The 14,149-nt window shown below is 37.0% G+C and overlaps 1 protein-coding gene across 7 annotated transcripts in view; it reads right to left on the bottom strand.

The window, feature by feature from the left end:
• The window catches only part of EPHA3 (EPH receptor A3), a 369,016-nt gene that overhangs the window by 77,859 nt on the left and 277,008 nt on the right, over positions 1 to 14,149 (bottom strand). For all 7 annotated transcript variants that reach the window (XM_516601.7, XM_009445906.4, XM_009445905.5 and 4 more), the window contains exon 6: positions 2,165 to 2,289. In XM_516601.7, the coding sequence (XP_516601.4) occupies positions 2,165 to 2,289 (125 nt within the window). The remainder of the gene's footprint in view (positions 1 to 2,164; positions 2,290 to 14,149) is intronic.

The raw sequence follows: 14,149 nt of genomic DNA, 5'->3' as shown, positions 1-14,149 counted from the left end.
TAACCAGTCAAGAAAGCTAGACCTTGTGGACCTTAAATCCTAGAGAATCTTTCTAAATATTACCAAGCATACTATAAATATTTAGAATTAATTTTTAAATTTAGGTATATGTGATGCAAATATGTATTTAAAGGAATATATTTTAAATAATATTACAGGTATGTATGTATCAAAAAATACTTAGGGAATAATCAATAGATTTGACCATTTTTTCCTGCAATGGCTAATATTGTTTAAAAGTAATGTCCAGGGGTGGTGGCTCACGCCTGTAATCCCAGCACTTTGGGAGGCCGAGGCGGGTGGATCACCTGAGGTCACGAGTTTAAGACCAGCCTGACCAACGTGGAGAAACCTCATCTCTACTAAAAATACAAAATTAGTTGGGCATGGTGGCACATGCCTATAATCCCAGCTACTTGAGAGGCTGAGGCAGGAGAATCGCTTGAACCTGGGAGGCGGAGGTGGCGGTGAGCCGAGATCACGCCATTGCACTCCAGCTGGGCAACAAGAGTGAAACTCCATCTCAAAAAAAAAAAAAAAAAAAAAAAAAAAAGGTAATGACGCTTGTTGCATTTGTTGAGGGAGTTTGAAATAAGGCAGCATACTTCTCATGTTTGTGAAAGGTGCAGATGTATACAATTAAAATTTGAGATCAACCTCATAGATCTAAATGTTAGGTGTTCTTCTCCCAGTCCTGAAATCTAGTTTGAACTGAGGCACATTACTGATTTTTAAAAATTCTGTGGCATCATTTATGAACACGAATTATTATATTTGCCCATTCTATCTTGTCACACTTCTGAAAATAGATCACAATCCTATGAGTATTTGACTTTACCACAGTAGAGGACTCAAAGCTAAGAGAAAATTTATTTCTACTACAATTTTGGAACAATGTAGTTTATTTGGCATCAATTTCTTTTAATGAAAAAGATATACTCCAGGCTTTCTGTAAGAGAGACTATGAAAAAAATGACATTATACTAGAGAAATATATTAACTTGCGTAATTACATAACGCAAAACAATGTTTTTACATTACGCATTTTTGCACAGTTGATTATGCCAATAATTCTTATAAGGATCTATTATCATGTAGAAAAAGGTAACTGATATAGGGAAAAACCTACTAAAGGAGGACTCACGGCTGCCACAATTCAAAACAGATGCCTAATATTTATTAGCAATGAGGCTGTGGGAAATTCATATAACATCACTCTCTGTTTTCTTATTTCTAAAACAACTTACTTTGCTACTTCCATAAGGTTGTTATACAGCTCAGACTTAAGTAATGTCCACAGAAATGTTCCGTAAATATAAACTGCTATATAAATGCACAATTTGCATTTAATTCATTTTAACACACTTTATAAACTGAAGTAGATACACAAATATGTAGTGTTCATGTTAGTAGCTGTGAAACCAACTAGCTGTGATTCTAAGGTTTAAACATATCTTGTCTTTAAACTTTACTATCATTTACAACCAGAAAAAAAATGAGTTATTTAGAATGATGGAATACTCGCCACTCCACTCAGGGCAAAATAACCACATAACTATTTTTTAATAATTTTTAAATTTGGGGTAAAAATAACCATGTGCCTATTTTTTTTAATAATTGCATTACCAAGCCACAACTTTATGTCAGGCAAATTTATCCATCTATCCCCAACCTTTTAAATTTCCTTCTACAGGGTCAAGAAAATCTTTTCATCATCAGTTAAATAATACAATATTTTTCTTACTAGCGCAATGTTGCTATTTGTATTGAATGAAATGCATGTGAATTTGAAGGTCAGGAAATGATGCTTGAGGCAATGAACTAAAAAAACAGTTCACAAATAGACTAAGAAACCACAATAAAATAGTTGGTAGAGTAGGGGTCTTGGTGTAAAAGGATATAAATGTCATGCTATTGCCATAAGTAACTGGATTAAGTTGGCAGTGGCATCTTTGATGTTGTTTATTGCTGTAGAATGGAGGGTATTCAACAAGATTCTTTCTAAACCTTCCTCTACCAATAAATCAAAGGGGTCACAGGGCCACAGATCTAAACAGTGCTCTACCATTTACCAGCAATGTCACTGGTTTCTTTGCAAGAGCACGGCTCATGAGGAAACAGCTTCTTGCCTACACAGCCCAACCCTTAAACATTGTTTCCCCACCTTTTCATAGTATTTGACCTCGTAGTCCAATATGATCCCATTAGGATGTTCAGGTTCTTGCCAGGACAAAGAGATGCTATTTCTGGAGGTCCGATCTTTCTTAATCGTCAGGACAGGTGATGGAGCTGTAAAGAGAGGATGGGAGGGGAAGGTGGAAGGAAGCAAATTAGTGGGTTAGAAAGGGTGGCGAATAAGAACAGAGGGAGAAGGGAACATGCAAATGGAGTCTATCATTGTTCCAGTTTTTTGGCAAGAAAGCACTATTTCCATTTCCAAGGCTCTTGAGTATTAATCTGGCCCCATATCCAGACTCAACAGCTGGATTATAGCCCTGGTACATGCAGGCCTAGGGAAAATGTGCTGAGATTCTCTGCTGCTGGTGGACTAGTGGCAAGTGAGCAGATGTTTTCAATCTGCTACTATAATGTAAGCAATGAAATATATTTGATGTATTAAAAAAAGAACAAAACATCAGGACTACCTATTTGTTATAGTGTTGCAAAGTTATTAATGCCAGATTCTTCAGCTCATTGATAACATTTTCATATGCAGCTCTGCAAGAGGACTGGAATCCATTATGCACAAGGAGTCCCATGGTATCCATAGGTAATAATAATATTTAGTATATTGTAAAATAGATATGATTTAGGACATATTACAGTAGGTCTTGACTTCTGACAAACATCTCTTGACTACAAAGAAAAGGAACAACAATCTTCTTTTGTACAGTTTTATTTCTTAAAAAAATACTTAATGAGAGGTACCAAGGAAACGACTGCTATATGTATTACAATTACCTAGACATGTTTTGAAATGTCTTATTTGATGGTGATTCTGCATTTGCTATGTTTTGCTAAGCATTATCAAAAGTATGGAATATGAGTAAAAACCCCATCTGTTTGGATCAGATATCATAGGGTCAAATTCATTTCCAACTGAAGATTAAAAATATTTTAAGTGATTTCCTTCTTCAAACCCTTCCATTAAAAGGAAAAATGCATACTATCATCAAAGTACTTCTGCTTTCAAATCTCAATCTTGGTTCACTCGCCAATCGAAATGTCTCACTGGAGTTCAGTGGCACCCTGCCTTAATGGAATGCAGCAAAATAAACTACAAACACACAACAAACAAAAACTCAGGAATCTTTAGATACATTAACTGTTGAATTGTTTTCATTGTTAAAGAACTTATTTTTATATAGATTTTTCTCAAATCAAGGACCATAAGAACCTCATGTATTTATATTTCCCACAGGTTAGCAGAAGTTCCATATTTGTTGATGTTTCTATGATTATCACATGATGATTTTTGCATCCGACCTCTCGTTCAAACTTTCCTATCTATAAACACTTTTCATTTTTATTCTTCACCTATAATAGAAACTTTCATGATGCTTGCCTTGTGCCACTTCAGAGAAAACTGTACACCAAAAAATAGAATCTACTGCAATATTTCCCATCAACTGGGTTTTATTATTTGTGAGATCTCATAGGAACACCTTCTAATTGAAGCATGGATTGGCCTGGGAATGATGACTTAATCTTTTATTATTTTTTTCTTTCTTTAAGACAGGGTTTTGCCCTTGTTTTCCAGGCTAGAGTGTAGTGATGTGATCTCAGCTTACTGCAGCCTCCACCTCCCAGGCTAAAGCAATCCTTCTGGCTGAGACTACAGGCTTGTGCCACCACAATCAGCTAAATTTTTATTATTTGTAGAGACAAAGTTTTGTCATGTTGCCCAGGCTGATCCTGAACTCCTGGGCTCAAGTGATTCTCCCCGGTAGGCCTCCCAAAGTGCTAGAATTACAGGCATGAACCACCATACTTGGCCTGACTTAATCTTTTGCCAAGGAAAAATGTAGGTGTTGCTTTTCTGGTGAAAAAGTAAATTCATTTTCTTACCAGCTTTTTGCTCCCATTAGGAATTAATATCTTTTCATACAAATTAACATCATTTACCTTTCATTATCAATTCTTCATCTATTCAATAATCCTCTATTTTAGTCCCTAAATTGGCTTCACCCCCACAACCCTGCAATTTGCTGTCTAAAATTGATTCCAAGCAAAAGTTATTTTTCTTATACTTTAGTTGAAGCTTCATAAACATATTCTATATTTATAAATGTATTGCTGAATTATAAATAAATGGATATGTGGATTTTTTAAAAAAAAATTTATTTTTGCTTACTTTAATACTTAGAAAAATCAAATCATTATCCAATCACTAATAAAAAAATTGCAGCCCCAATGTCTTTGGACTCAAATTTTGCATTTTCTACAATGAGGAAATCTGCTAATTTTTCTGCTGAAGTAAGTCCATTAATGGAGTCACATTTAATGTTGGTTTCAAGAGCATTTCAAGAAGCTTAATGTTGGAACACATGAAGTCCTACATTTAATTTGATACCACCATGAAACTTTCATTTTTTCCTAGTGGTTAAAATTCATTTTCAAAGAAGTTTTGAAAATAACCAGGTACAGCATCTCTCCTTTAAAAAAGAAAAGTGAGAAAACAATTCATTTCAAAGAACAATTGCTATGAGGATTGTATTAACTTTTTCATGAAAGCTTTGTGGGCTATTTTGGGGGTCTGTCCAAATTTTACTGCTTCTGCACTGAGCAGGACTTTATAACTGTTGAATTTCTTCAAAGCTCTTTGAGCAAGCTGCAGGACCCTGTTGGACTGTAATAAATAGGCTTTTGTAATTCCACACTTACTTAAGTAGAGGCAATTGCTTGAAGCTTGTGCCATCGCTATGTTAAATGAACCTTTTCTGATTGCTGCTTTTGGACCCCTATTAAGTCATTTGTTCTGCTCTTTTAATACACGCCCCTTGTGCTGGCTGCATTTCAGAAAAGTTCAACTCAGTACACCAGCTGGAAGCCCGGTACTTTTTAATACTCATCAATATTTTAATATTAATAAATAATTAATAGGAATTGTTTTTCTTTCCCCTGACAAATAATGTGGACATAATAAAACATAATGGAGAAAGAGACAAATTCTCTGGGCACTCCATTGTATCAATGCTTTTAAAAAGTTTTCTAGAACACTTTTTAATTCATGTTTTGAGGTATAATTTATCGATTTTTTATGTGCTGTAACACAATTTAGAATATTAATGAGAAACAGTGATACAAATTATGCTTTTCATTAATTTTCAGATATCAAAGAGTGATTTGTTCAAATTACTAATTTGCAAATTCATAGAAATTCTTTAAATCAGTATTTTTCTGTACAAAAATCATGATATTGCAGTGTACACTGTATGACAGATTTATTTTCTTTTCATTCTTCTGTTTTTTAAATTTGCAATTTGAGAGAATGGAAGTTAATGGTTAAACAAAATGAAAAAAAAAAAACTTTCAACTTCCTTAAGACTGGAAAAATGCTGGGAGCTACAGGCAAAATTAAGAAGGAAGAGAAATCTCAGGGATTTTTTGGCAAAAATGCTGGTATAGATGCTAAAATCGCAATTGCCAGTAAATGACCTGATAGCCTAGGATTTTTTTTTTTTTTTTTTAGATGGAGTTTCACTCTTGTTGTCCAGGCTGGAGTGCAATGGTGCAATCTCGGCTCACTGCACCTCCACTTCCCGGGTTCAAGAGACTCTACTGCCTCAGCCTCCCAAGTAGCTGGGATTACAGATGCGTGCCACCACACCCAGCTAATTTTCGTATTTTTAGTAGAGACAGGGTTTCGCATGTTGGCAAGGCTGGTCTCGAACTCCTGATCTCAGTTGATCCAACTGCCTCAGCCTCCCTAAGTTCTGGGATTACAGGAGTGAGCCACTGCACCCCTCCAGATTTTTAATTTTCTGCCTCTTACACAACCTAATTGATAGATTACTGAAATGGTTCCCCTATTAAGAGAAAGAAGTTGATGACAGAATAGGATGCTGAGAAACTGGTGCAGGCATTGACACAAGTTAGCAAATAGTTTTGTAGAAAAACAAATGAAGAAACTGGTAAAAAGAAAATTTAAAACCGTATAAAGGTAATAATTTTTAGCAAATTTAAAATAATGTCTGGTATGTAAAATACATTTTTGTTGTATTGGTATTTAAGAGAGAGAAATAATATTAATATTTGATCTTTAACTTTTGCTATTCTGGGTACAGCTGATATATGTGCCCTTTGTAAAACTATAAAGAAAGGAGACATAATATACTTTGTAAAGTGGCATTGATTATATTTTAAATGAAATATTTCTTAAGAGAATACAAATAGGCCGGGCGCGGTGGCTCACGCCTGTAATCCCAGCACTTTGGGAGGCCGAGGTGGGCGGATCATGAGGTCAGGAGATCGAGAACATCCTGGCTAACACGGTGAAACCCTGTCTCTACTAAAAAAAAAAAAAATACAAAAAATTAGCTGGGCATGGTGGCGGGCACCTATAGTCCCAGCTATTCGGGAGGCTGAGGCAGGAGAATGGCATGAACCTGGGAGGCAGAGCTTGCAGGCTTGCATCGAGTCGAGATCACGCCACTGCACTCCAGCCTGGGTGACAGAGCGAGACTCCATCTCAAAAAAAAAAAAAAAAAAGAAAAGAAAAGAAAAGAAAAAAATACAAATAAAGGAGAAAAAAATAGTTAAGACTAAGAGGGAGGGGTGGCTCATGCATCACACAGCTGACCATTCTCCTTGAAGCTTCTCTGGACTTACACAGCGGTACTGAAAACTTCCAAACACCGCCAGTACTAAAGAAACTCTTAACTGTGTGTCAGTGGAATTGCATGATGCTTTCAATCTATTCTTCTTTCAAATGTTTCTTCGATCATGACATAGGACTAGACAGATATTTTCACCCTATATATCTAGTAATATGTGTTTTATAAAAGCTGATATAAAAGTGCTTTTCAGGCCAGGTGCAGTGGCTCGTGCCTCTAATCCCAGCACTTTGGAAGGCTGAGGCAGATGGATCACCTGCAGTCAGGAGTTCGAGACCAGCCTGGCCAACATGAAACCCAGCTCTACTAAAAATACAAAAAAACGAGCCAGACGTAGTGCTGGGCACCTGTAATCCCAGGTACTCGGGAGGCTGAGGCAGGAGAATCAGTTGAACCCGGGAGGCGGAGGTTGCAAGTGAGCAGAGATTGCATGTCATTGCACTCCAGCCTGGAAAACAAGAGTAAAACTCTGTCTCAAAAAAAAAAAAAAGTGCTTTTCAATTTCTCTTCTAAGAAGACATAACTTTCTGGAAACCAAGGGTTGACTTGCTCACAGTGTTTTCTTCCCTAAGTCCAGGCCACTGCAATGACAGCCTCTTGAATCAGCAACATGCAATGACTAGTTGACATATATGACAGAGAGAGGAAAAGTACCACTTTTTTTTTTTTTTGGAAACGGAGTCTTGCTCTGTTGCCCAGGCTGGAGTGCAGTGGCACGATCTTGGCTCACTGCAACCTCTGCCTCCCAGGTTCAAGCGATTCTCCTGTCTCAGCCTCCCGAGTAGCTGGGATTACAGGTGAAGACCACCATGCCCAGCTAATTTTTTGTATTTTTGGTAGAGATGGGGTTTCATCATGATGACCAGGATGGTTTTGAACTCCTGACCTCAAGTGATCTGTTTGCCTTGGCCTCCCAAAGTGCTAGCATTACAGGCATGAGCCACCACACCCGGCCAAAGTACCGCTCTTAATAGTTAATAATTGGCCAGGCATGGTGGCTCACATCTGTAATCCCAGCACTTTGGGAGGCTGAGGTGGGCAAATCATGAGGTCAGGAGGTCGAGACCAGCTTGACCAACATGGCAAAACCCCATCTCTACTAAAATTCAAAAATTAGCTGGTTGTGGTGGTGTGTGACTGTAATCCCAGCTACTTGGGAGGCTGAGGCAGGAGAATCACTTGAATCCTGGAGGTGGAGGTTGCAATGAGCCAAGATGGCACCACCACACTTCAGCCAGGGTGACAGAGTGAGACTCAGTCTCAAAAAAAAAAAAAAGTTAATAATTGAACCTCAGCCGAGAAGTAGAGAAGAACGTTTTCTAAAAGATTGTTTCTTCATCTATTTGAAGTATAGAAGGAAGATTTTTGCACATGGTAACGTGAGTCATTGACTACATTCAATAAAATAATAGAAAAACAAATTACAATGGGAAAGCAAAAATGTTGGCTAGAGAGTGTATCCTTGTGAAGGGATCTGGTTAGGGATGAGACTTGCGTCATTCACAATTTGTGTTAGAATTACACTTGATACATGTGTGTGCCAGATCTAGTGACAGACATGGAAGGGATTCTTTGTTTTAACTATGGTGTTTTAAAATCTACATTTGCCATTATTCTGCCTCTAAAATATGACCCTTCCTTAAAATCAGGAAGTGAAAACTTCAAAATTCAACCCCTAAAGGATCTGGTTTGGTTTATTTGTTTTTATTGGGACCTTCCTCTTTCTAGATTTGGGAATTTCTAATGAACCTCTGAGGTATCTCTGTGGTTTAGAGATTGGACAAGTGAAAGTAATAACAAAAAGGGCTCAGGATTTCTTTTCTAAGTGAGCCAAAGCTTTTAAAAATTGTCTCCATGGGAAAATATATGCAGTGAATGGTTGAAAGATTTTTCTTTTGAATCAGACATGACTTTAAAAGCATTAGTCTCTTATTTTTCTTTACCATTCATTACAATGCCTACTGAGGAACATTTCCTTCTCAGTTTTTTCAGAAGTGAACACTTCTGTTAAATCCAGAAACTCTCTTGGGTTTGATTTAGCATAATCATTCATAGCTTAATGTTCTCCAACTCACCATTCCTACACTGATTTCCCCAAACCTAGTGTTCTGATTTTTTATTTTAGCTACAAAGCCTTATCAATTTGCAGTGTATCCAGTTCAAAATCTCAGAGTTATACTTCATATTTTTTCTCACCAATAATTCAGCTTGCCAATCAGCTCAACTTTCTGAAAACTGATCACTTTTCTACTTTTCCAGCCGTGGCTTAGTTCAAACCCTTGCCATTTACCAACTGCATTGGATTCTATGCCTTTCAGCTTAATATTTTCAGAATTTCAACTTTCTATACATTTTGATGATTTAGTATTTTATAAAGCAAATGAAACATTGATTCCCCTCTCTTTCAAAATCACATAATTTCAAATCTAGGTTTTCTAAAATGTTAAGCAAATAATAAGCTCCAACAGAATGGTCTGGAGATCTGTATTTTTAAGAAGATGATAGCAGATAACTCTTAGGATCACAAAGAGTTGGGAAACTTTGGACTACAGTAGGACACAAAATTTGAAATTCATTTCATTGTTATTTAGTGCTCCTCACAAGACTGCAACATACATACCAGCTTTGTCATTTATTGCTCTCCATACAAAGCTAAAATTCTAAAGACAATTCTTTTTTTCAGTTATTTGTGTATGCTGTACTCCCTGTCTGCAACACTAGATCTCTTTAATTTCCACCTGGAAAACTGCTTCTACTACTCATTATCCTCCAAAATCCTTTGCTAATATAATTCCCTCATAAAGTTTCTCCCGAGTCCCTTAGGCAATAGTTGATCAGGTCCTTCCTCTGCCCTCTTACAGTATAGTTGCTCCTTCTCCCATTATTTAGCCGACTGCATTGTGTTGTAATTACATCATTTGCTTACAGTATGTCTTCCCACTAGACTGTATGTCCCTCAGAATCTTAGGTGCCTAGCATAGTGCCGGCTTTGCATAAATCTACCATGGAATTTGGTTAGCCTTGGAATAAAGTATACAGCATATTTTCTGGCTGGTTCCTCTGAAAAATAAGTTCTATTTAGCCCGTGATATTAAAATAATAAAATTAAAATCAAAATGGCAATGAAAATGTGCTTAGAAGAGAGACTACTCTCTATAAACTTATGTTATTCAAATTCTATAGTAAAAAGAAAAGTAATTTTCTCAATAGAATTAATTGTGCTGGGAGAAAAATATTCTAAGACATAATACACTGAAAATAAATTTTGACCAGAATTTCCTCCCCTGATTTTTTGATAACAGTATACACAAGATTTAGTCTTTTCTAAAGACTAAAACTCCAAAATTTTAATCATTGAATTTGAAAGATCTAAAATAGTTTTAAAGACTGGAGAATTTTGTTATAATTAATAATCTTATCCTTTTCTCAGCATGGAGAAATAAAAAATTTTAAAAAAGTAATGACAAATGAAGTATGCATTTCATAGTCATTTATTGCATAAATTCACCAAAATGAAATCTTATTTTTCATTTTAACAATTAATCAACATATTCCTTTTTATAAAAATATAAAAGTCTTCTTCTTTTTAATATCTCCCAGTATCCTCACAGAATTAGAGCAATCTTCATACATATGATATATGTGATATGGTTCTGAAAATCTAGGGGATAATCATAGATTTCTAAATATAATGCTTCAGTGTGAAAGAGGTTATATTAGTTCATTCTCACGCTGCTATAAAGCACTGCCCAAGACTGGGTAATTTATAAATGAAAGAGGCTTAATTGACACAGTTACTCAGGGCTGAGGAGGCCTCAAGAAACTTACAATCATGATAGAAGGGGAAGCAAACACCTCCTTCTTCACATGGCTGCAGCAAGGAGAAGTGCAGAGTGAAGTGGCAGGGAAGCCCTTATAAAACTATCAGATAGCATGAGAACTCACTCACTATCATGAGAATGGCATGAGTGTAACTGTCCCCATGATTTAATTCCCTCCCACCCATGGTTCCCTCCTAGGACACATGGGGATTATGGGAATTATAATACAAGATGAGATTTGGGTGGGGACACAGAGCCAAACCATGTCATTCCACCCCTGACACCTCCCAAATCTCATGTCTTCACATTTTAAAACATAATCATGCCCTTCCAATGGTCCCCAAAGTCTTAACTCATTCCAGCATTAACCCAAAAATTCAAATCCAAAGTCTTATCTGAGACAAGTCGAGTCCTTTCTGCCTATGAGCCTGTAAAATCAAAAGCAAGTCACTTACTTCCCAGATACGATGAGGGTACGGCCATTGGGTAAATACACCTATTCCAAATGAAATAAGTTGGCCAAAACAAAGGGACTCCAGGCCCATGCAAGTCCAAAATCTAACAAGGCAATAATTAAATCTTAAAGCTCTGAAATAATCTCTTTTGACTCCATGTCTCATATCCAAGTCATGCTGATGCAAGAGATGGGCTCCCACAGCCTTGGATTTTTCAGGGTACAGCCCTCCTCCCATTTACTTTCATGGGCTGGTGTTGAGTGTCTGTGGCTTTTCCAGGTGCATCCAACACAAGCTGTCAGTGGATCCACCATTCTGGGGTCTAGAGGATAGTGGCCTTCTTCTCACAGCTTCACTAGGCAGTGCCCCACTGGGGACCCCACATTTCTCTACTGCACTGCCCTCGCAGAGGTCTCTATGAGGGCTCTGCCCCTGCAGCAAACTTCTGACTGGACATCCAGGCATTTCCAAATATCCTCTGAAATATAGGTGGAGGTTCCCAAACCTCAGTTCATGACTTCCGTGCACCTGCATGCTCAACACTAGGAAGAAGCTGCCAAGGCTTGGGTCTTGCACCATCTTAAGCCATGGCCCAAGCTATACCTTGGCCTCTTTTAGCCACAGCTGGAGCAGCTGGGACACAGGATAACAAGTATCAATGCTGCACACAGCAGGGGGTCCTTGGACTGGCCCACAAAACCATTTTTCCCTCCTTGACCTCCTGGCCTGTCAGAAAGATATCTGACATGCCCTGGAGATGTTTTCCTGATTGTCTTGGCAATTAATATTTGGCTCCTTATTACTTATGCAAATTTATGCAGCCAGCTTGAATTTCTCCCCCCAAAATGGGTTTTTCTTTTCTACTCCATTATCAGGCTGCAAATTTTCCTAACTTTAATGCTCTGCTTCCTCTTGAATGTTGTGCTACTAAAAAAATTGTTCCACCAGATACCTTAAATTATCTCTCACAAGTTTAAAGTTCTGCTGATCTCGAGGGCAGGGGCAAAATGCCACCAGTCTCTTTGCTAAGATATTAAAAGAAGCACTTTATTCCAGCTGCCAACAAGTTCCTCATCTCCATCTGAGACCACCTCAGCCTGGTCATCATTGTTTATATCACTATCAATATTTTGGTCAAAGCCATTTAACAAGTCTCTAGGAAGTTCCACACTTTCCCACATCTTTCTGTCTTCTAAGCCTTCCAAGTCTCTTGGAAATTCTAAACTATCCCATATTTTCCTGTCTTCTTCTGAGTCTTCCAAATTGTTCTAACCTTAGCCTGTTTCCCAGTTCCTAAGTTGCTTCCACATTTTTGGGTATCCTTATAGCAGCACCCCACTCTCTGTGGTACCAATTTACTATATTAGTCTGCTCTCACACTGCTATAAAGAACTACTCAAGACTGGGTAATTTATAAAGGCAAGTGGGTTAATCAACTCACAGTTCTTCAGGACTAGGGAGGCCTCAGGAAATTTACAATCATGGCAGAAGTTGAAGCAAACATGTCCTTCACATGGCAGCAGGAAGTAGAAGTGCCAAGCAAAAGGGAGAAAAGATCCTTATAAAACTATCAGATCTTGCAAGAACTCACTATGATGAGAACAGCATGAGGGTAACTGCCCCCATGATTCAATTACCTCCCACTGGGTCCCTCCCATAACATGTGGGGATTGTGGGAACTATAATTCCAGTTGAGATTTGGGTGGGACACAGAGTCAAACCATATAAGAGGTTAATATTGATAAACAGCTATATTTAAAACTCTTATTGTCCACTTGAAGTTGAAGTTGATTATCTCTAAAATAAGAAATTATGTTGGTAGGAAATAATACATACAGAGCAAATAATTTTTTTCGTAATGAAATCCTTTTAGAAAATGCAGTATATTAGCAAAACTATCATAAAATACTGTGACTCTTAGAGGAGATATGTATGTATAATATTTGTATTTATGTATGTGTGTGTGTGTATAAAATCAGTATGTTTTAGAAAAAATGATCCTTGGATTGCTGGGATGTTCTACAATATTCTTATCTCTTTTCTGGGATGTTCTACAATATTTTTATCTCTTTAGGTCCTTTAGAGGGCTGTGAGTACATATAATACATCTGCAGTTTAAGCGTCTAGTGATCCCTATCCTGGGACATCCATACATTGTTATACAAGGTGATGAGAATGATGGTTATTCATCTAAGTATTTGTGTATGTGTGTATTTATGTGCATCTTTCAGCCTAGTGCTTATTCTTTACATATATCATATGAAGCTGCTAACGGATCTGGTGGTCTTTTAACATGAGACAACTGAAATTCAACCGCATCTATGACATTCTTTCTTTTATTCATCAATTGTACCTGAAACATAAGATACCCTCAAAATGCTTAGACAGATATGCATTTAATTGTGTGAATTTTTAAAAGGCAATATTCTTAATTTTATGTCTGAAAAATACATGCTTCACACTTCTGTTTGTTAGAGCCTAAACGTTTTAGAAAAATACATTTCAGAGACAATGTAAACAATCCACAAGGAGAAGATCAAATCTTTATTCCCAGAGAGCGAAAAAAAATTTTGCAAAATTCCTAAATTCAGTAAGTTTCTGTCTTTCACTTTCCAGAAAATATAGCTTAGATTTGCAAGTGAAAAATATGTCTAACTACTGGCTTTGTTAATCTTGGGTAAGAACATTAACTTTGATGGAATTTTAATAGCCCGAGTCCCCAACCAATGCAGGATTGCTTTAGGCAATATCTTCTGCTTGTTGTCTTAATTCACTGGTTTCCACAAAATTAAGACGACAAAGTAGAAACTTTAAAACTACAGTTGATAATCAAAATTGGAAGGACTAAATATGAAACCTTAGAAAAAAATTAGATAGTATCTTATACAACTTTTTAGTCTGTACAATAAATCACATTTATCTCAGTATAGATGGCTCCAAAGATCGAGGAGGGACAACTATTGAAAGTATGTGGCTGATGAACATGTGGTTTTGAATGATTCTATAAAATCAAGCTGAAATCAATGCAGAACAAATT

Source organism: Pan troglodytes, chromosome 2, assembly GCF_028858775.2.
Source record: "Pan troglodytes isolate AG18354 chromosome 2, NHGRI_mPanTro3-v2.0_pri, whole genome shotgun sequence".
NCBI lineage: Eukaryota > Metazoa > Chordata > Mammalia > Primates > Hominidae > Pan > Pan troglodytes.
The sequence above is the reverse complement of the archived record's forward strand: the minus strand, read 5'-3'. Positions and strand labels throughout refer to the sequence as shown.